This window comes from Camelus ferus, chromosome 30 (assembly GCF_009834535.1).
Source record: "Camelus ferus isolate YT-003-E chromosome 30, BCGSAC_Cfer_1.0, whole genome shotgun sequence".
Lineage (NCBI taxonomy): Eukaryota > Metazoa > Chordata > Mammalia > Artiodactyla > Camelidae > Camelus > Camelus ferus.
In genome coordinates, this window is record NC_045725.1 from 24795661 (window position 1) to 24818922 (window position 23262).

At 39.8% G+C, this 23262-nt stretch overlaps 1 protein-coding gene and 2 long non-coding RNA genes across 4 annotated transcripts in view; 2 read left to right on the forward strand and 1 right to left on the reverse strand.

Annotated features, from left to right (window-relative positions):
- The window catches only part of LOC116660674, a 66828-nt gene extending 52456 nt beyond the window's left edge, over positions 1-14372 (reverse strand). For both annotated transcript variants that reach the window (XR_004316268.1, XR_004316269.1), the window contains exons 1-2: positions 13797-14372; positions 8929-9050 (exon numbers count right to left, since the gene is read on the reverse strand). This is a non-coding gene — a long non-coding RNA (uncharacterized LOC116660674). The remainder of the gene's footprint in view (positions 1-8928; positions 9051-13796) is intronic.
- LOC116660675 lies at positions 49-5278 on the forward strand. The gene is made up of 3 exons (XR_004316270.1): positions 49-61; positions 1209-1211; positions 5083-5278. It is a non-coding gene; the product is annotated as an uncharacterized LOC116660675 (long non-coding RNA).
- Positions 14373-14716: 344 nt separating the features above from the next.
- Positions 14717-23262, forward strand: part of PHLPP1 (PH domain and leucine rich repeat protein phosphatase 1) — a 186673-nt gene continuing 178127 nt past the window's right edge. Inside the window, 1 exon segment of the mRNA XM_014557697.2 lies at positions 14717-16471. Coding sequence (XP_014413183.2) covers positions 14992-16471 — 1480 coding nt within the window. The 5' untranslated portion in view covers positions 14717-14991.

Below are 23262 nucleotides of genomic sequence, written 5' to 3' on the forward strand. Positions count from 1 at the left end.
AAAAATACAAGATCCTTCCAAAACCTAAAACCCTTTTTTAATTTAAGGCTCATTAAAGGGTGTGAACATAATCCTCAGATTAGAACGCCCTCTTTAGAAAATTTTCCTTGTTTATTCTAATGGTGTGGGCCTCTTTGACCCCCTGAGCACTTGACCTTGATCACACCCTCTTCCCCCTTATTGAAACTTCTACTTTCCTTGATTTTCTTGGCTGCTCTGTTAATGGAGTCCCTTTCTCCACTGATACTCTAAATGGAATTTATAAACTGTTTGTCTTCAAGGCCTCTTTTTCCTCAGCACCCTTTCTCCTATAGAGCTAATTCTCTTCTAGTCTAAATAATTACAAAATCTGCTCCAAACCTCCTCTCGCCTCCTGAGCTCTAATCTCTTATTATTTCTGATCACCTGAGTATCTTGCTTCTACTGCAAAATCAAGCAAAACTTGAGTTTAAATCCAACCTATTTCCCCTTTCCCCTCTCCAGCAAAATATATCGCCCTTCTGATTTTTTAATTTTAATTTTTGTTTTCATCAATGTTATACATAGTGAGTCAAAGAGTTTTACCTTCATAATCTGGCAGCTCCCTGCTCCCCATTTCCTTCTCCCTAAAGGCAAATGCTTTCAATCCTTTTAGCTTTTTTTTTTTTTTTTTTTTTTTTGGTATTTCCTCCTTGTCACAAATAACCAGTCTGTGTTGCTGATTCTTGCATTTTTCCAGTTTAGGCATGATCTGTCTTACCATCACCACCACCACCACATGCTTGCACACTCTAGCCACACATCCTCCTGACCCCAAATACTTAAAGCACAATTTTGGTTCAATCAATTTTCAACAATTCTTTTGACTTTGTACCTGCATTACTGCTGAGTAATGTATTTTTAAGACAATTTTCCTTTCTTCTAAAACTAAACTGTCTTGGTTTTTCATTCGCTTGATTGACTCATTTAATTACATGAATTAAACCCCAAACTCTTCACTGGAAGAGTAAATATCTTCTGCTTGTGTTGGGAGCCACTGGGCATATTACCAGCTTCATCTTCTGAGGAGCCTTCTGACCTGCTCTGTCCCAGACCTCAGAGTCTCCCTTTACCATCAACCTTCTTCTCTCTTGAATTGGGGTCTGTGCTTTCTGGATCCCCTAACTTCCTATTTATTGGCCTATTCCTTCATTTCTCTGCAGCAAATTCTTCAGTAGGCTCCTGAGAAGAAAGTGACAGGTAAAGTTTGTGGGACTTTGCACATCTGAGAAGCATCTTTGTTCTTCCCTAACTCTTTTTAGTTCTCTTTCTTTAGTTCTTCCTTCCTTCTTCCTCTCTTTCTTCCTCCCTTCCTCTTTTCTTTGCTTTCCTCTCTTCTCCTTTCCTTTCCTTCTTACCCTAACTTATAATTAGCTGTTTGACCAAGTACTGAATTCTAAGTTGAGTCATTTCCTTTCAGGGATGTGAAGGTATCATTACTCCATTGTCTGCTATTTTGCTTCTGAGAAGTTGAAGCAATTCTAATTCCTCAGGCTTTTAATATAACTTGTCCCCGCTGTCCCCGGAAAACTTCAGAGTTTTTTTCTTTGTTCTTAATGTTCTGAAGTTTCATGGTAATGTGCTTTAATCTAGATCTTTTTTTTTTAATCTACTATGTTGGGTACTGAATGGGCCATGGCAATTTAGAAACTTACATTCTTTAATTCTAGGAAAATGAAACTTTGTGACTTCTATCTCCTACTACTTGGATATTAACCCTCTCAAATTTTCTTCACTGTTTTTCTCCTATTTCCTCAACTTTTCCTCCAAATTTCCCATTGAGATCTTCATTTTTTTCTTTTAACTTCAAAAAGCTTGTTCTGTTTCTTCTTTATATTCTCTTGTTCTTGTTTCATGCAAGCATTATTCTCTCTTTTCTGAAGACACTGAGGAGTAGTTTTAAAAAGTTGCCTTTTTCAGCTTACTTCCACTGTGTTGTGAAAGGTCTTCCTCACATTTGATTCTCGGGGGTCTGCTCCTCATTAGGGGTGAAGCTGTGTGCCCGTCGTCCCTCAGCTGTGGTCTTTGCTGCTGAGTAACATGGCTGGGCCCTCGATGGGTATCAGATATCCCTGAGAAAGATCTTTTATGAAGACTAAGTTGGTGGCCAGTGCCCAGGTGGGACAACTGCAAGTCCATGCCAGGTTTTGTGAGAATTATTAAAAGGTGCCTTTTCTGGGAGGCAGTTGTGCAGGAGCAGGGCTTGGTGATCAGATGGTACCTTATGGAAAAGGAGAAAAAAGTGTCCCTTCCTCTGGGCAAAGCCTGCACCAGGGCCTGAGGCTGGTGAGGGAGCAGGAGCTGGATTACGGGCCCACTCAGCCCTCAGCCAGGTCCCCTAAATGTGTTCAAACTCTCTATTTTATCTGCTTTTCCCAGCAATAAACTCTGAAGGGAAATCAGTCTCAAGGAAGGTGGTTACCGGAGATCTAGGGATATCTTTGCTTCCTAAATAGATCAGCAGCCTCCTCCTTTCAAGTGCCACCTTTATCCTTTCCAGAAGAGCCTGTTGTCACTGTTCCTGTGTCTTTAGGAAGTTCTGCATTGCAGAGGGGGCTTCCTCTCAGCTAACCCACTCTGCTGCCTCAGGATTCTCTTTCTTGGTTCTGCAAATTCAGTTATCATATCCTTCAGGTCTTCAGCTTCAAAAAATTTATTGCCATGGTTCTTTGTTCTATCTATCTATCTATCTATCTATCTATCTATCTATCTATCTATCTATCTATCTATCTATCATTTTTTTAAATCTACAACCATTTTTGTGGGATTTCTTGAGAGATCAGAGTTAAATGAGTATTTCAGTCTGCTTTCTTTAGTTAGAAATTGGTCTTATAATTAATAGACGTTGTATATAAGATGATTTTATGACTGTTTTTTCTCAAAAGTTTCTTTGTTATATTTGTCCTTTACCATTTCTCCTCGGCCTTTCCTGGTCTTTGCTCAGGTTTGGCATGGTGATAAGCAGTTCCTGGGGTAATTGTACACAGGGACAGTTGTACTGTTAGACAGTTGTACTGTTCTGCTGAATTGTGCAGCACACATTCAGTGTGGATGACAAGTTTTTCTAGTACATCTGGACTACTTGGCCAGTTTAATGACTTTTGTCCTATTCTTGAGTGACTGGGACTTCATCATTTTTTAAGATGGGCACTGAACAAATATTGTACTTCTGTGTTAGCAAATTGGAAAGAGAAGACATAAAGACATAATCTTCCTACAAGTGGGTAAAGGTGCATAAAAATGCCTTTTATGTTTTTTGCTGGATGAGAAACCACAAGGGGACTGAACTTCATGTTGAACTTATGCGGCCTCTATGTTGGCTACAAGCAGGACAATTTCTGACTTTTTATGGGTGCTCTTGGTCACCCAACATGAAAAACAGAGTCAAGGGATCATAGACTTTTCTAGATGAGAGACTGAAATCCAGAGACGTAAACATCATACAGTAGGTTAGCCATATGCTCCGCTGGGACTCCTTTTCCTTGACATGCCTAATTTCTCCTTGCCCTCCACGACCTAGCTCAGCATCACCTCTTCTAGGAAGTCTTCCTTCACTGCCAGTCCTCCCTTCTAGGTTGACTTGGAGATCTTTACCAGATGCTTCCAGAACAATGTGTGCTTACCTCCATTATTGAGGAGAACATCTTTTTCCTAGACCATGTGGGTCAATCCTTATGCTTTGGCTCCCTTCAGATTATAACAGTCCTTCTAAAACATTCTTTTTTCAGACAGTTATATTACTACACAGTTGGCAAGGCTGCAGTACACTGAATTCACTTCGATTGAACTTGAATAGTTTCCAGGTCTCTGGAGCAATATATTTACATCTTAGTATGACCTATTTCTACAAATGTATACTTTCAATAATTCTGTTCTTCTGGAGACTTTATTCTCAAATTGCGTGACTGGGAGCACTTAATCAGAACTGCCTATATCCTGCTGATGCTTGTCATTTACCTACCTCCCAGACTTGCTGGGAGAATCGAATGAGGTGATGTACATGAAAAATGCTTTGTCAACAGGAATGTGCTATAAAGATACAAGGTATTATTTTTACAACATATGCTATTCCTTGTTTATAGTCCAACCTGAAAAAAAGTTTAGTGGATTAGAAAATAACCTTTAATATGGGGAAAAAATCAATAATTTAATAGACCTTTAGATATAAATTTAATGCAAGCTGTCTTATTATATATATAAAAGATCACCAGCTAGAAGTTTTTATTAGTTTTTCTTTCCTTCTTTCATTTTCCGTCTGCAGTTTTTTCATTTGAAAGTGTCTGTTCCCCTCGCCCTCATATAAATAAATATATCAAACTTGTTTGTGCTCAGTTCTATATAAAAATTAAGATCATTTTGCAACTATAATTAACTTAAAATAGAACTGAAGTAGATTACAGACACTATAAAATACTATAAATGAATTAATATTTACTCTAGCAATTCTGTGTAGTTTCCTGAGTCTTTCAGTCTTGGATTTTGAATCTCCAACCTGTAAAAATTTTTAAATACATTAACTAAAGCTTGTTTTTCCTCCCTGTGTTTTGGTATCACTATTCATTATAAATCTTATCAATTAACTTTGACTATAATAGTATTTAAATACTTATATGTGAGTAGGGAAAATTATAGATATGAGCTTTCCCACACTATTATCCTTCAGTGCCCTTTGCCTGATTTAAATCTAACATGCATTGATTTCACAATTAGTTTTTTATATTTTTAAGCACTAGAAGCCAGGTAGGTCATAATTCTAGAAAATCTATGTTAATATTAAAGTGTCAACCTTCAGAATACAGAAAAGGTATAATGAGGAAATGTTCATTCTTCACAATATTCTGGGGGGAAAAAAACCCCTCTATTGTCACTATTCAACATAGAATTGGAAGTCCTAGCCATAGCAATCAGGTAAGAAAAAGAAATAAAAAGGGCCCAAATTGAAAAAATACTTAGGAATAAACCTGACCAAGGAGGTGAAAAGGGAACCCTCCTACACTGCTGTTGGGAATGTATTTTGGTATAGCCATTATGGAAAACAATATAGAGATTCCTCAAAAAACTGAGAATAGACTTACCATATGATCCAGTAATCCCATTCCTGGGCATAAATCTGGAGGGAATGCTAATTCAAAAAACACATGCCACCCCAATGTTCATAGCAGCACTATATACAATAGCCAAGACATGGAAACAACCTAAATGCCCATCAACAGATGACTGGGTAAGGAAGTTGTGATATATTTATACAATGACATACTACTAAGCCATAAAAAGGAATAAAATAATGCCATTTGCAGAAACATGGATGGACCTTAGAAGATGGTCATTCTAAGTGAAGTCAGCCAGAAAGAAAAAGAAAAATACCATAGGCTATCATTCATATGTGGAATTTAAGGAGGAAAAAAGGACACAAATGAACTTATTTACAAAATAAAAACAGACTCACAAACATAGAAAATAAATTTATGGTTACCAGGGGAGGAAGGGGTGGGAAGGGATAAGTTGGGAGTTCGAGATTTGCAGATACTATTATATATAAAATAGATACACAAGTTTCTACTGTATATAGCACAGGGAACTACATTCAGTATCTTGTAGTAACCTATAATGAAAAAGCATATGAAAATGAACATATGTATGTATATGTATGCCTGAAACATTATGCTGTACACCAGAAATTGACACAACATTGGAAACTGACTACACTGCAATTAAAAAAAAAGATTGACAGACAAAGTTGCAAAGTGAATGTCATTCTACTTCTTCCAGATTTTGCTGCCAATTTTGGAATTGTCTCCACACATTCACCCCAGCTTTGTCCTTCCCTGGGCCTGCCCATCCTACCAAGCTCTCCCTTGTCACCAATCTCACATGACCAGAGCCCAGGGTTTTATGTAATGAGCGTGTTAAATAAATCCAATGTTCCTGTGTCTTAAACAAACCAAAAAAGACACAACCTTTTATTAAAAGATTATGCGTAAAGGACTATGAACTTACACACCTTCAAGCCACAATGCAGAGAGAGTAACAGAATATTTATCAGCAGCCCAGAAGCCTCCTCCAGTCACTGCACCAGGCCAAAATGAACTTCTATTCTGATTTCTGTCAGATTAGTTTTGTTTACTCTTTTTTAAAAAAACTGTGTTAAAATGTCCATAACATAAAATTTACTATCTTACTCTTTTTAGGTGTTAAATACATTCACATTGCTGTGCAACCAATCTCTAGAACTCTTTCTATCTTGCAAAACTCAAAACTCTGTACCCATTAAATAACAACTCCCCATTCCCCCCCCACCCCCCCGCCGATCTTGGCAACCACCGTTAATTTGGAGTCCCAATTTTCGTGTCAGAAAGCTTGGCTTTCTATCCTTGCTTTGCCCCTTCCTAGCTGTGTGATCTTGGAAAAGATACTGAAACTTTCTGAGCTCTTCTTTACAATGGGAATCATCTATAACTCTTAAAGGGGTTAAAGGGATTAAATTAGAAAATATAGGTGCCAAGCCTTGCAGTGCCTCTGGCATAGGGCCACCAGATAAAATATAAATTCAAATCTCAGATAAACAACAATTTTTTTCTTGTAAGTATGTCCAAATATTTCAGTTACTGGGTGTCCTGTATGTTATTTGCTAAATCTGGCCATCTCACCTTGGCATCTGATAGGCACTTGGTAAATGTTTCCTCATTTCCACTTCCTCACATCTAAAAAGGACTTCAGACACTGCCTGATTCAAATGTTACTAAATTATAGTTGAAGGATGGGGAGATAAGGAAAGATGACCGTAGCAAAATCAGCTGTAACCATATTCTTATTTCTACAAGTAGAACAGCACCACAAATAGGATAAAAATACCAAAAATAGCATAAAAATACGCCAGCATAGCATCCTACCTGATCATTAATTCAGTAAGGTGTGCTTAAATAAATCACAGTCTTGAAAAAGGATGCATTTTTACCTAGAAATTTAAATTTTGTGTATGGTGAGTTTTTTCATGTTTATAGTAAAGTTTTGAGTGAGAAAAGCAACATAGAAACTTGTAACTACATTATGATCTCTACTACATTGAAATGCACAGAAAAAATCTAGGAGGAAATATATAAAAATAAGTCTGGGTCACTGGATTTTTTTTGCTCATCCTTGCATCTTCATAGTTTTCAATATTGCTCAAACTTTCTATAATGAACTTGTTACTCTTAGAATAAGTAACATTTAAAGTTCTCTCTTAAATTACATTAGATTTACAATTTATTGATTGTTTTAAATTACAAATAAAAATTAAAAAAAAAATTTTTTCCCCTTAATGGAGGCACTGGGGATTGAACCCAGGACCTTGTGCACACACTCTACCACTGAGCTATATGCCCCACCCTGCTATAAATAAAATTTTTAGCGAAATTAAACAAGTGGTGGGAAACTTAACATAAATTTAAACTTTTAATTATGGACAAAATGTAGAAATTCAGATCCTAACAAAACTATAAAGTTGATCTTTAAAAAAACCCTTTGTTCTGAAGTATAACATAAACAAGAAAGAGTATAAAACACAAATGTACAGCTGAACACATTTTTTTAAAAACAGAGACCCAGCTACCCACCTAGGTCAATACACAGAACACTGTCAGTGTCTCAGATGCCCCACCTCCCACCCTATGTACACTGTTCCTGTCACAGCTCACTCCCTTCCACCTAGTTAGTTTGTGTTATTCACTTCCTTTTCCTTTCATTTCAGTTTTATCACCTAAATTGTATCCATAAAAAAAATACAGATTAGTTTGGCTTGTTCATGAACTTGATACAAATGGAATCATACAGTAAATATTCTGCTGTGTCTGGCTTCTTTCTTTCAGCATGCTTTTATGATTCATTCATATTGCCCAGCATTGTAATAATTTATTCATTGTAGTTGTGTTGGTATTTTAACGTAGGACTACGCTACCACTTATTTATCTACTTTGCTATTGATGGACATTTGGGCTGATTCCAGGTTTTGGCATTGTGACCTGTGGCTGCTGTCAACATCCTTGTCTATGGCTCCTGGTGCACATGTGCTCGCTGGTGGACGTTCTAGCTTCTGTGAGCTGAACTTACTTTGTGCTGATGAGATTTCTATCCACCCGTGACCATAAAAGGGAAAATGATAAAGACCCTGGAGTTTGGAAATCTGAAGCTGTGGGTCTTATTGTCATGGATTGGCTCCTATTCATGACAAATTCATATTTCAACAGGACTGAAAACCCAGCAGTTTTCTTAAATGTCAGAATAAACCTGCTGTTATTTTAAATGCATTAAAAATTCTTTTAAATGGCAAGAATCAACTTTAACAGCCTTTTTATTTCAAATTAATGTCATCTAAATGTGAAGGCCTCTGCTTTGTGACTAACAAAAGCATTTGCCAATATTCCAAATTAGACAATTTTGCTTTCAGTTAAAAATCAGAAAAAAATGTTTGAGCCAGAAGAGATTTTAGAGACACTATCTAGTTCAACTCCTTCATGTCATAAATCAGTAACTGAAACCTCCGTGAAGTGAAATGTCTTCTGAAGGCCATAGTTAACTAGTTGGTATAGAACCAGGACTAGAATAATGACTTCTGACTTCCAACCTTATATATTATTAAACTCCCCTAAATATTATATAGAGTCACCTTTCAAACTATGGAATTGGTAGAAGACTGAGACTGTTATTCTGTCATTGTCACCATCATTATATCTGACTATTAATACACCTACCTGAGCATCATCCCCTCTGTCTGATTTTCCTGGCATCCCATTTCTACAACAGAGGTATGGTAAGATTATATATATTCTATGGCACTGGTGCAGTGGTTGTTTTTTTTATAATGTTTTGATCCATCTGGCAACATATGGTGGTAAATTGTTAAATTCCTGAGAGTCACAGCTCTGTACTTACCATAACACTGGCTACGAAACAGAAGAAAACTAGAGACAGCAACTCTTTGTAAACTCCATTGCTGTGATTCCCAAATGCCAGAGTGAGATATGGTACTGGTTTGGGATAGTGTTTTTCTTTATCTGCGGTAACATGAGAGAAAAAAAAAAAAAAAAGAGGGAGAGAGATGATAAGGAGTTTTTCATAAAATTAATTGTTCAATTTAAAGGGACTACCTTTTATGCTAAGATTTGTCTTTCCTACTTTTTTGGTGTTAAATGTATTTCTTTAATAGTATTATAATGGTATTTATTGTTTAAAAAATTTTTTGAGGACAATGCTTATAAATGTTTTATTCACTGTCATATACTCAGTTTCAAACACCTGCATGTAACAGACTCAAAGAGCATTTAAGTGAGTGTATAAAAAGTTAATAATCCTAGTTTGGTCACCAATTTGTGGTGGTGGGGGAGTAGGGGTGATATTTTACTAATCCCTGAAATCTCCAAGTCTGATTTCCAATTGCCACTCCAGAGTAGCCATACAAAAGACCCTAGCATACTGGAGTGTTTCCCCCAAACTGGCATCTACCTGAAACCTCAGAATGTGACCTTATTTGGAAACAGGGTCTTTGCAGATGCAATCAAGTTAAGATGAGATCATAATTTGGGATTAGAGTGGGCCCTGATCCAGATACTGGTTATTATTGTAAGAGGGGTATTTGGACACAGACATGGGGGAAGGCTACACAATGACAGATATCAGAGGGAAGAAATTAGCATGATGTAGCTCCAAGATAAGGAATGCTGGCAACTGCCAGAAGTTGGACCAAGGCAAGGAAGGACCCTCCCCTCAACTTCAATCCCCAGCTTTCAGAAGGAGCATGGTCCTGCTAATACCTTGATTTTGGACTTCCAGCCTACAGACTGTGAGACAATAAATTTCTGTTATTTGAGCCATCCAGTTCATGGTACTTTGTTATGGTGGCCCTAAGAAACAAATATATCTAAAAGTCCAGGCCAGTGGATTCGGTGGGAAATAGAGGGGGAAACAGCAAGATTTCTAGGAATTGATTGTGTCTCCTGTAATCTATTTTGGGGCAAAAAAGAGAACACCCACATTGATTCTTCAGGGTATAATTAATGACTGTAAGTATAGGGGAATCACCTGGAGGTTACTTTCCTATTTTCAGTCATGTTAGATTCAGAGGGAACTGCTTTGGGATAATGTAGAAAAGATTTCTGTTAGGTATCAATCTTTATGGAAAGAGGTATTAGGCACTTGTTAGAACCCAAAATGAGTTTCTAAAAGTGGGACATAAATCAATTTTTAAAATTAATATATTTAAAGTATATTAATATTATAGGAGCCCAGCATTTAGGACAATTGTATGATGAATTCATTTAAGAGAAAGAATAAAGAATACTTTGGGAAGAAATATTTATACCCTAAAATACAATTTATATATCCAGATTTTCATATACCTCATTTGCCTCAAATAAGAACCATCTATACAAAGAAGAAATTTGGTCAATTTTTACTAAAGATTAAAAAAATGACAATGCCCACGTGTAAACTTCCTTAGGGTGGGTATTTTTGTTTAAACTATTTACTGGTGGTAAATGGTGCCTACATATAAAAGTTTAATAAATTCTTGTGGAATGAATGTCCCAGGTAATTTATACTGTTATCAGAAGAGGTGGGATGACATGATATCTATTTCTTGGTCTAATACTTCATTTATGTGACTTGTAACAGATCTGTTTATTTCTGTGAGGCAGGATGTCAAGAATAAGAAAAAGACAGAATTATGGGATTAAAAAGGGTACACTAAAATTTGAAAGGTTATCAAGTGACTTATATGACTTTATAAGTGGACTACCTAAAATGACAGTGACAATCTAAGCCCCCGATAGAATTCAAATGATAAAATTTGTGAGGGAGGGGTGAGGCTTTAGAGAGCCCAGAAGGTCTCATCCTACCAGTGAGCACAGAACATATGAATCCAGTTTGGCCACCTGGGGCCCATTTAGCGCACTAGAGCAGTAATTTGCTAAATGGGTCCCTCGTAGTAAAAAAGAATGAGTAAATAGTGAGCAATTCAGGGATGGTAAACCACTAGTAGCTCAAGGGATGTAAAAATGTGAAACTATAATTAGATTCCTTGTTCATAATGCACTAACTAAATTTATTACATTGTATATTGCATCGTTCTGAGTTTATTTCTGGACACAGCTGAGCCCTTAACATTCAGACTGAAACCATCCCTGCTATCAATTCATGCCTCCATTAAAATTCCAACTGCTTATATTAGAAAAAAATTCCAAAGATGGTTTCTTTTATCTTGGATCTAAGGATGCAAACAGGATTAACCTAGATACAAAACACAGCAAGTCGGTTATAAATCACACAGCATAAAATAAACTGTGGCAGTAAATTGAAAATTATGTTCTCTTTTTCTATACTTAGCTGTGAAAATATTTTAACAAGTTGGCATCAGGGTTCGCAACTTTTACATCTGTTTTTTCTTTTGGGGATTATCTTTCAGCATTTGAACATGTGATTCTTTGAAAAGTGTGGCTAGTCAGAAATGTGGTATTAGATTTTACATTTGAAACACTTTAAAGGGTTCAGGGGCATTCGTGAGTTACATGGTTTCAAGATACTGGCCTATTCCCCACTCTACTCTTAAGTGGAAGAAGGTGCTATTTCATGGGTGTCTGGAAAACATTTGTCCTTAACTGAAATCCTTTTCTTACTCAGAGAAACTATATGGTGTGAGATGGCTCGGATAGTTTGGATGATGATCCACGGTATCAGCAAACTTTAAGTACCACGTTCGTTGCCCTTATCATCGTCTATTTTATCAACTATGAGGTATCAGTTGATCTGGTGTTCAGGGGACTGGCTATTCTTTAAGAACTCTCATTTCTTTCTCTTTCCTCTCACCCCCAAGTTTAGTAACTTTATAGAAGGTTTGGAGGTAGAACAAAGGCTGGATCACGCTGTGGACCCTTGTGCTTCTACTCTCCGCTCAACTCTGATTTTTATTATTTTGGATACAAAGGAATATGATATGATGTCTTTTAGATTATAGATACTACAAATGACATAATTTCTCTATGTAGAAATTATATTCTGCGTTCTCCCCCAACTCAAAAAAACCCCTCCGTTTTTTGAGGCTGGCATGTATTTCCTTTCTCTTCATATTGAGACACTTTGACATTATTCATTATTCCCTTCTTCCTTCCAATTTACTAATCCTTCATACCAAGTCTGGCAGGTGAATATAATGACCCTCCAGTCCCTCTCCCCTCCAACACTCTGGGTACTAAATTCTCTGAGCAATGCTTTTTCTTTTTTTCCCCCCTTGAAGGAGGTGTTTTGGTTATAAATAGCTTCAAAGAGTAAACAAGATCCATAGAGGATAAAAAGACACAATCGAGGTGACCGTGTAAAGCTAAACTACAGGACCCAGAGCTAGTTTGAGAACGGTGCTATAGTTACTTAGAGAGGATGGAAGTGGACACTGGATCAATGGTGACAATATTTACGATAAGAACAAACTTCCCTTGAATTTGTTACATGAGCTAAATAAATATAACTCTAGAAAGCAGACATGTGGGAGTTAGTATATATTTCTTAATATAGAAAAAATTAGAGAGGTTTATAGGAAATCAACTAAGGAACTAACAAATATAAAGAAATCAACATTCCATGTTTTAGTACTGAAATTTAACATGTTCTTTGTTTTTTAATCTTATTAAAGGAAGGCTAAAATACTGTTCATTTCTAGAATAGTTTGTGTTAGGTGCTACTCAAGGTAATGTGGATTAATGTAGTTGAAATTCATCTTCAATACCATTACCTTTTTCTCTGCCTCTTTACTGTCTTTCAGAGACTGAGCCTTCAGCAAGTACTCAGTTTCATTCATTACAGAAAATTCCATCCAAAATGAGGTCTCTATTGTTGGACTTCCTAGACTAGGTCAGTTCCCCTTGCTTTGTTTTTGCTTCTTCGCATGGCAACTTCATATTTTCCCCTCCTCTACATCCTCCTCACTTGTTGAATGTTTTTCTTTCTAATCTATAAGCTCTATGAAGGCAAGGACAGTGTCTAATTTATTCAACTGCTGCAACAGAGTGCCTGGTATATGTTTATAATAATTTGTTAAATTAATTAACTTGACTATCTTATCTCTCTTGGGAGAATTTGCTTTCTCCCTAATTAAAAAAATGTAACTCTGTGCTGTTCATTGAATTCAAAAGGAATAAAAATTAGTTTCATGAGGCCAACATATAATACTTCAAAAGTAAAATATAGAAAAATCATTTTCAGGAATTTCAAGAATCAAGAGAAATACATATATGTGTATTTTGTCCTGTAATTTCCTCCATTCCTCTTCATTGAAACTGTATAGATAATCTAACTACAACTTTCCCTGCCCTGATTAATTTCTGTTATTTCAGCTCCAAGTTCCAGTTTATCTTTCTCCCTTTCTTTCTCCTTTCCTCTGTTTCTCTCTCCTTCCCTTTCTCTTTCCTCAAACCTCGCACCCCCCAACTCACCCTCAAGTTTAGAAACTTCACTGAAGTTAAGGCAGGTCCTGGATAGGATGCAGCTGAAAAAGTCTCACATGTGAAAATCCAGGTTTATAAAACAATATGGGGGAATGGTAATTCAATTAAAAACGTTTACTAAATTCTTTTAAACAGTAAGCTACTCTAGGCTAGCCCACAGTATTGCTTTAACTGACAAGAATGTGCAACTTTTCAGACCACAACGAAACACTGTAGCCGTAGAAAATAATTTTTTTCTGAATGTTGAAACAAAAAACACGGGAAGACATTAAGAGAGAACATATGGGACCAGCCCACCTCTTGCCCTACCTTGTCTCCATTCCAACGTTTCCTCTACTTTCCATTGCCTTCTGTGTCATTAAGGGACTTCAAACTCTATCAGTGAGGAAAAATGAGATCTCAGCTCTTTGCCTTTTTCCTTCTCGGAGGCAGGAATGGGAGAGGACCGGCTCGACTCGGGCTTGCAGGATTTCCACCAAGCATGTTCAACATTGTCCCAGTTAGAGTTTCCAGACACTCTTCCCTGGCCTTGGAAAAGTGGGGGGAAAGCGAGGTTGGCTCTGACGGCCAATTATCCTGTGGTGCTGTGGGTATGTATTTGTACCTCATACAACGTGTGATGGAGGTGAAGACCATGGCCTGGGGACCTTTGTGCCGTGGAAAGTGCTTCAAAGGCCTCTCTTTCAAATACCAGGAAAAACGAAAGTCTTCTGGGGAGCGGGAATGGGCCAGTTAGGTACAAGTTAATGAACGAGAACATTCCCGAGCACCGAGTTCGACAGCAGAGGGCACAATACCCACCGTCCAAGGCCAGCCGCCGGCGGCCAAAAGGGGCAAAACTTAAGGATCTCTGGGGCTTGTAGTTCACCACGTTCCCCTAGGGCGTGCCCGTCCGTGCACTAGAACCACAACTCCCAAAGTGCACCGCGCGCCCCCGATTTCTCTGTCGCCCCCTCTCAAAGGCCCGCGTAGGATCCTCCTGGGAAACTGCCCCCCGCCCCGCCCTCGTACGCACGCGTCACGTTTGTTTACCCTGAAGCCCCGCCTCGTCGCCGTCCTCCTGCTCTCTCCTCTCCTCCCTGGAATGCCGTCATGCGGGTGATGCATATTCATAAGGCCCCCGTGGAGCTCCCGCCCTGCCCGCCTCCTGCCTTCCCGCTTCGGGCGCTTGATTAATATTCAATGAGCTCTGCTTCGCGGCTGGCTCGCCGGGTAGAGGTTGGGGAGCGGGCGGGGCCTGTTCTTGGGAGCCCGCGACCCGGGCGGGGAGGGCGTGTGGAGGGGGGGGCGGTGGCGGCGAGGCGGGCGGGCGCGCGGGATGGAACACCGAGACACCGACGGAATGCTCCGAATTGCCACATAATCCCCTGGAACGGCCGTGCCGAACGCCATTGCCTTCTCCCTTCTCCCCGCGCCGCCGCCGCCGTCTCCCACCTTCGCCTCCCCGCCTCGATCTCCGCCCGCTGCCTCCGGAGCTGGGGGGTAAGCGCGAAGCCCCACTGCAATGGAGCCCGCCGCCGCGGCTACGGCGCAGCGACTCCCCGAGACCAGCAGGGAGGACCGAGCTTCTGCTCCCGCGGCGGCCGCAGCGGAGGCGGCGGCGGCGGCGGCGGCTCTGGCCGCTGCGGCCGGGGGCGGCCGGAGTCCCGAGCCCGCGCTGACCCCGGCGGCCCCGAACGGCGGGGCGCGGGAAGAGGCCCCCGGTGAGATAGCGCCGGGGCCGCTGCCGGGCCGGGCGGGAGGCACGGGTCGCAGGAGGCGGCGTGGCGCGCCCCAGCCCACCGCCAGCGGGGCTGCCCCGGTGCCCGGGGCCGGCGGCGGCGCCAACTCCCTGCTGCTAAGGAGAGGGCGGCTGAAGAGGAATCTGTCCGCGGCCGCCGCCGCCTCGTCGTCCTCATCCTCGTCGTCGTCGTCGTCGTCGTCGTCGTCCGCGGCTGCCGCCTCGCACTCCCCCGGCGCCGCCGGCCTGTCCGCCTCTTGCTCGGCCTCGGCGTCCCTGTGCACCCGGAGTCTGGACAGGAAGACGCTGCTCCTGAAGCACCGGCAGATGCTGCAGCTGCAGCCGTCGGACCGAGACTGGGTGCGGCACCAGCTCCAGCGGGGCTGTGTGCACGTCTTCGACCGCCACTTGGCCTCGACCTACTTGCGCCCGGTGCTCTGCACGCTGGACACCACGGCCGGCGAGGTGGCCGCCCGCCTGCTCCAGGTGGGCCACAAAGGCGGCGGCGTGGTGAAGGTGCTGGGTAAGGGGGCGCCCGGCGAGCCGCGGGACTTGGGGCCGCCGCCTGGGAGGAGCGGGCTGACCACCGTCGGGGATGAGCCGCACGCGCCTCCCGCTGACCTGCCGCTGCCCGGTGGCCCGGATAGGTGGGCTCGCCGTGCCAGCCCCGCGCCCTCGGACTCCAGCCCCAGCCAACCAGGAGCCCCGCGTGCCCTGGACGGCGCGGCCGCGGGCCCGGCCTCCGACACCGAGAGCTTCAGCCTGAGCCCCAGCGCTGAGAGCGTGTCCGACCGGCTGGACCCCTACAGCAGCGGCGGCGGCTCCTCGTCGTCGTCCGAGGAGCTCGAGGCCAACTCATCCCCGGCCTCGACAGGGGCTCCGAGCCAGCCCCGCCTGCCCGGCCGCCCCACGCAGCCCCGGGCCGGAGCGGGCGCCCGGCCGCCTTCTCCGACGGCCTCCCCGCCACCGCTGCAGCCGAAAGCCCCGAGAGGCGTCGACGGCCCGGGCGGTGCAGCCCGCGATCGGCCTCGGGAGGAGAAAACGTCGACCCCGGGGGGGAACGGGGCGACCACGGAGAAGACGCCTCCAACGCCCACCCTGTATGTGCAGCTCCACGGAGAGACCACCCGGCGCCTGGAGGCGGACGAGAAGCCATTGCAGATCCAAAATGACTACCTCTTCCAGCTGGGATTTGGGGAGTTGTGGAGGGTGCAGGAGGAAGGCATGGACTCGGAGATTGGCTGTCTCATCCGCTTCTATGCAGGTAAGGAAACCACCTGCTCTTTGACGTCTGGGAAGTAAGCACTTTCAGGTGCCGAGAGTCAGTGCCGTTCCTTGGGAGTCTGTACTGCTTTACAGCTTTCACGTACAACCTGTATAATACTACATGGGGCAATGTTAAAATCCGGGAGCAATCTTGAGGACTTCTGAGGTCGAGAGGTGGTAGAGCCACCGCGAAGTACAGAGAGAAGACCCTCCTGAGAGAGGCAGTAGTACATCTAACAATGAAGGTGCTTCCTTGGGGCCTCTGCCCGTGGGCTTGTCGGGTTTGAGGCAGTTTGGGATTTCAGGTGAACTATCCCGTGCACATGATACCTGCAGAGGGAGATGATCATGAGAAACTCTCTCCCTCCACTTGACTGTCTGCAGCTTGCCATTCTAGCCCCGGAGCTGGTCAGCCGGTGCCCTCCAGCTTGCTGTCAGCTCCTTTGCCCCTTAGTCTTCAATAGAACCTAACAGATGCGATCCTTTTCAGTGATACTTTTCTTCAGCGCTTTTTCAGTTTCCTCTGTAAGTTTGCTTCTTCCATCAGAAGTGGTTTTGGCTGTTTCTTTCTCTCATTTCTTACTTTTAGCCTTTGTAGCCAGAACTGACCATTGCGGTGTGACTTGAATTAGGAATATAGGGATCACAATACGACTTTAAGTGATTACTCTCTCTTGAGATGGGATCTAAAATCCTCCTCATTATTTCTTTATTTCTAGATGAAAAGTCTTTAAATTTTTTTCTATTTATTGCAGCTTTATTGAGATATAAGTGATATATTAGATCGAATTCTTGACCAGGAGTGACTAATGTTTGTTCTTTTGGTTAAAGAGTTGGCTGGTACTTAATTAGAGAGCTCTAGATCCTGGTTATATTTGAGCTTAATAAGTTGCTTCGTATTCTTCCTCCTCTGGTTTGAAGAATCATGTTCTTAGTGATAAAGAATTTTATTTAAAATAAAGTTAGCATAACAAAATTAAGTTAGGAGAGATAAGTCTTTCCAAATTTACTATTCTAGGTTGTAGGTAGTGGTGGAAAAATAATCACACTTGTGATTTCATTAATCTGTAGCCATTTTTTTCTAATTTAATATATTTTTGATCCAATTTGTGTCCTAGCAGGAGTTTAGTAAATTTAAATAAAGAAATCTTAATTCCCACATTGAAATATGCAAAACTGAAATATGCATCTCTGGTGAGATGTTCCTTTGTGTTTAATTGAGGTGTTTCTCAGACGAGTGAATTTCTGATGGATTTTTGCCTCATAAAGAAAACCATATCATAATATAGTAGCATTTGCAGTATCTGAAGATAACGTCCCAGTCTGACGACATGCCTTTAAAAGTTTATGGCCTAGAAAATAGGTGATTTCTCTTTTCATGTAGGAGTAACAACTATATCCTTTTTTCCTGTAGCTCATGTAATTTGTAAAATGCAGATGCATTAAATGGTAATCATACTTGGAACGAGAATATTTTGTTAGCATGAGGATGATAAATATCCTTGTAACCAACCAGTTACATTGAAGGGAATATATATATATAAAGCGAGGGATATATTAAATAAGCAGTATTGGACATATTTTGTGTGGAAAGAGCTCTGCATTCTTTCTTTTCCTCATGAATGAATTGTTGATCATGGTACATGTCCATGCAGAGGGTTTTAGATGTTAGTCATGACATTTAAATATTTGACTCACCTTGATTGTCTCTTCAAGTGTGTCTAAAATGTTTTAAGTGGATGATTTTTTTTTTAACTTACCTCAATATAAAGGTAACAAATTATCTATCTGGTTAAATCTTACATTTCTGGTGTGCTCATTTTAATCTTTCTGTTCTTTATGAAAAGCAGTAATTGTCATAAATGCATATATACATCTGTGTTTATGCTCATAAAAATAGCTAATAAAATGTAGAAGCCACCACACAGCATCCTGCTATTCTTGAATGTGAAGCCAGTGTGCAGGTGTCCTAGAAGGAAGATGCCTGATTGTTATAAACATGTCTCATTGCTTATTTTATACAAAGTTGAGCTTATTTTAAGCCTAAATTGATATACCAAACATCTCTGTGTTGATATTCATTTGCCATAGAACAAAATTAAACATACAGTGAGTCCACTTGAACTTTTGCAAGAAAGTTTAGCTATTGATGAACAAAAGGGCCTAGTTATAAGGTGGTCTTAACTTATCATGGGAACATTGTCAGGACTTCACATGTAGCGGAGGTTTGCACCGAGCTGGAGGAGATTCCTGGAAATTACCCTTCTGCTGCAGTGGAATGTAGGACACCCAACAGGGAAGCATTACATTTTGGTAGTAATTCTCTTCCTTAATAATAAGAGAATTAACGTTTGTTTTAGATGAAACCCTCTAAGAGGATGCTATGTATCACATTCGTGTTTATAATTTTACAAATAAATTTATTGCTGCCTGTGTTTTTGTTTATATGTGTAGTTGGAGTTAAGGACAGACTAAGAAGTTGCCTCTGAAGGCTTTTGAGTATTTACCTCTATTTAAATTGAGCTCATTACCTGCTGTCTATCTAGTTTATCTAGTTTGTCAGCTGCTTTTTTTTTCTTCAGAAGTTCTTGTCCAGCAGAGAACTTCATTCTCCTAAGGGTCACCTTTCAATTAAATTTTAGTATTTATGACCAGCTCAAGTTATTCTTAAAAGGCTTTGAAAGCCATTTGTGGTTGCTTTGAATATTTAAATATTTGTTCAGGAAAAGTAAAATGAAAGTCTTTAATGAGGTAGAAGGCATTGGACAAAAGGTACTATCTAATTACAGAGCTGTTGATGAAAACTTAGTTTGAAAATTGTTACTGCACCTCTCAAGTAACCATTCTCTTAGCTGATTTAAAATATGAAAAGAGTTAATCTGAAGTAACTTGTCTGAAGTGTTAAGAATTTTAGGTATAGTAACATTTAATTTCCCTTTAAGAAAAGCCATATTAAATTTTATCTGAAAGAGAGTGATTTTAGGTTAAAAAAATTTAAGAGTTTAGGTTGCTGGACATAAGTTATGGATTTCAAAACGTTAATGAGGTTTTGGACTCCCTGGAAGGTCTGAATCGCTGATCAAGGGCAGTATTAAACTATTTTGTTTAATATTTTTGACTCTCTTCTACCGCCTTTTAGATTTGGTTGTCTAGCTATTTCAGTTTGCATGGTAACAGTGGGAAAGGATGTTGACAGAATGGAGTGCACACCCACTGTGCCTGGTGAACCCTAGACGAGATATTTATGTGTGTGACTTCTTGGGATTGCTCAGGAGAACGGACTTCTTCCCCTCTCATGTTTCTTCTCTTTTTCTCTTCTGGGAATGGTCAAACCTTACATAGTTTCCTACACGGAAACCAAGAAGGGGTGGTTCAGCATTAAGCTGTAATATTGACGAGCAGTCTCTTATTACTATAATTACAGCAGTATTGAGTAACGTGGTATGAACATGTGACACCAGTGTATGCTTAAGCAGTCCTTTTAAGAACAGAGGGTTTAACTTTAATTTTTTTTTTTTTTAATATTTAAATTGTATATTTGTTGTTTTTCATGTAAAGTGCATGCTATCTTGTCCTTCATACTGTGGTCTGATAAAGTCTATTAACATGTTGGGTTTATTATCTTCAAAAATCTTAAAGGGCTTTCACATAAATTATCTCATTTGTCCTTTCAGAAACATTATTAGGGAGGAGTTGGTGTCAATCCTCTTTTCAGACGGAGAAACTGGTGCCTAAGAGTTTTGATTCTTGTGGTTTTTCAGTCCTTGGCAGAGCTGAAAAGAGAGAGTATGGATGTTCTGTTTTACAATTCATATCGCTTCCCTTGAATCGATGCTGAATTTCATTTACAGTTTAATTTTTCATTTGGTTCAAAGCATTCAGAAAATATGCTGCTTTTGTTGGTAATGAGGTGATATTATCCTCAAGTCCAAAGTGGAATTCTTTGTGAAATGTGGATGGTTCTGTTTTTATCATGCTTCCTTTAAAGACATAAAGAAGTAGGACTGGCAAATAAGTAGACAATACAGAAGGAGTACTGAAACGTGCTGAATATTCTCATTGCAAATAGCCATTTAAGTTGATATGGAACAAAGTTGATGTAACGATTCTTCTCATTATTCTCTTACTCAAATTGACTTCATTTGTTGACTCTTCACTGGGTCTAGAGCATTAACACTTTGTCTGAAAAGTAGACAACTTTTGGGGGTGAAGGTATGGCATTTCAGTTCCCTTAAAACATAGCCGTACTTGTAAAGTATCAGAAATATTCCCCATAAAAGGTTTGTGGAAACTTTTCACTTTAAAGTAAATTTATTTGTACTTTAGTGATTAATACTGCTTTATTGCTGTTACTATGCTGTTCAGTTTTTATAATTCATATATCATACAGAGCTAGAGAGTAAGCTATTCTCCCCAAATTTCATAGTTATTCCTAAAATGGTGTATTTTTTTTTTAATGTTCATTGGCATAATTGTAGGGAGAAGGGATGAATAAATGAGTTTGTAAAGTTTCTGGTTGAAAGTTTTATTTTTGTGTTGCTATAAGATTGTTAAATCAACCAGCTTAAGTTAGATTGATTAACCAAAGATTCTTATTTTTTTAAAGTATAAGATGTTTCTGTTGTTTTTTAATTCTCTTTCTTTTTAGAATGTTGAATTTGATTTATTGGTAACATAACATTCATTGATGTTGTATATGATCCAGCTAGTATAATAGTTGGCATTTTAGCTTTAACATTTGTTAAACTGAATTTGTGGAATTTTGTTAAGCAGCTAGTGGTTTGTGCCCTGAATCTCCAGCCTTCCTTCCTCTTTGGGTCCCCAGGGGATGTGTTAAACACACATATGCACAGAGGCATTTCTCCCATGGCAGGAGATTTTAGATGTGCCACACACTATTAATATCTTCTATTTCACGTGAGTGAAACTGTGGATTTTGAGAGTGTTGGCTCTCAAAGTTTTCTTAGAGTCAATAGGAGTTTTTTCCCCCTTTTCAAAGGCATTTCTTACCTCAACTTTGAGATGAATTTAATGAGACATCTGTCAAATGAGGCATCTTAGATTTAATGATTTTGTTATGTGCCAGGGTTGAACACGGTTCAGTCTATCTGGACAGAGAAGGGTTTAATTGTTCTACTGGGAAAGTCGAGAGATCCTGAAGCCACTCAATAGAAAAGCTTTTCCTTTAAAGACGCCTGACATTTTGAAAAATAGAAAGAGATGTTATCAAAATGTCCAAAATTGTCTGGGGATAATGAAGCCCTTTTGTAAAAAAGTCCCACCTTCTAAAACCCACTCCACCCCTTTAATCCCAGGCATCTGGTACAGCGCTGGTAATGAAGGGTTTTGAATCTGGCCTCTTGTCCCTCTGCTTCTGGGGCAAACTCTTTTTTGTACTTACCTTTGGTTTTCTAAAGGTTGTGTAATTAAAACAAAACAAAACAAAATTGACCATATAGATTCCTTAGATACGTTAGTTATTTATAACATAAATCTATGTGACTGTTTAGATTTGTTATGAAACGTCAACTCTGGGCTTTGGAAATTTTTAATAAATTGAAACTCAAAAATCTGAGGGAAAAAAGATTTTAACGATACTTCAATTAAAGAACATTAGGATATTTGGTTAACTATGAAACTAGCTGTTTCAAATGGTGTAATAATTGTACTTAAGAATCAAGAAAAATAAGTTACTGGATTACTGAAGTGTTACTACATGTTGATTTAGAGGTGGAATGGTTTTGTTATATAAATAATATATTTGCCTGATATACCTTTTTCTATGTTAAATGAAACAAAGCAGAACCATGCCATAATGCCATATTCATACTGAAATAATTCCTTGTTGTATTTTTACACTTGAGATTGCTTTAATACATTGTAAAATATATTTACTGATAGCATCTTATTAAGGTACAATTCCAGTGGCCTTTGAGTTGGGAACCTAGAAGTCCTATTGGAAATGGGGTAAAACACTCTTATTTGTAGGTTGTACGTATTTTATGAGTTTGTTAGTATCAATACTGTAGCAAAACCCAAAAAGATCCAGAATTTTTGACATATATTTTCTCAAATGAAGCTTTCTAGAAGTAAATTAGTCTCATTTCCAGCTATGTGACAGCATTCAGTTGAAGACGGAATAGAATTTGAAATAATTTGGTTTTGGACCATTTCAGTAATGAATGAAAAAATTTAAATAGAGATTTGAAATTTGAGATAATTGGCTGATTTTGTTTTTAGTTTTCTCCCTGCATTCTTTTCAAGCAGGAAGAGTTTTGTATTTGTTGTCAATTTCTACTGACTCCTGTCTGATGAAGAGCAGCTGGAGAGTGAATCTTTTCATGTATCTGCACCCGTTAATAATATGTTAGAATGTTTGGGCTCTCTTTTCAAATATGAGGCATGTTTTTTAATACAGTGAAAGTGAGTGTGAACTGTACTTGTTTTCATTGCCCATTTAATAATTATCTGGATTTTAACAATCAGTTCGCTCCTGACACATGGTCCAAAGAGCAAAATTTTATGCACAGAATCAGTTTTGACCTTTATTGTCACTTACAAGATACACATTCCTGAGGAATTCTTTGTTCCTATCCATATTTTGAGAGCTTTTTGGCTATACGCTAGCGCTTGAATGGCTGCTACATCTTATAGTTCCTGAGTTTGGCTGATGTGTCCCGGGGCCAGTTGAAAGTAACTTTCTTCTTTTCAAAAACAACTTTGGGAAAGAATTTGTACCACTTTAATCTTACACTCTGATTGAGAGAAAATGGTCAGTCATTTAAAGAA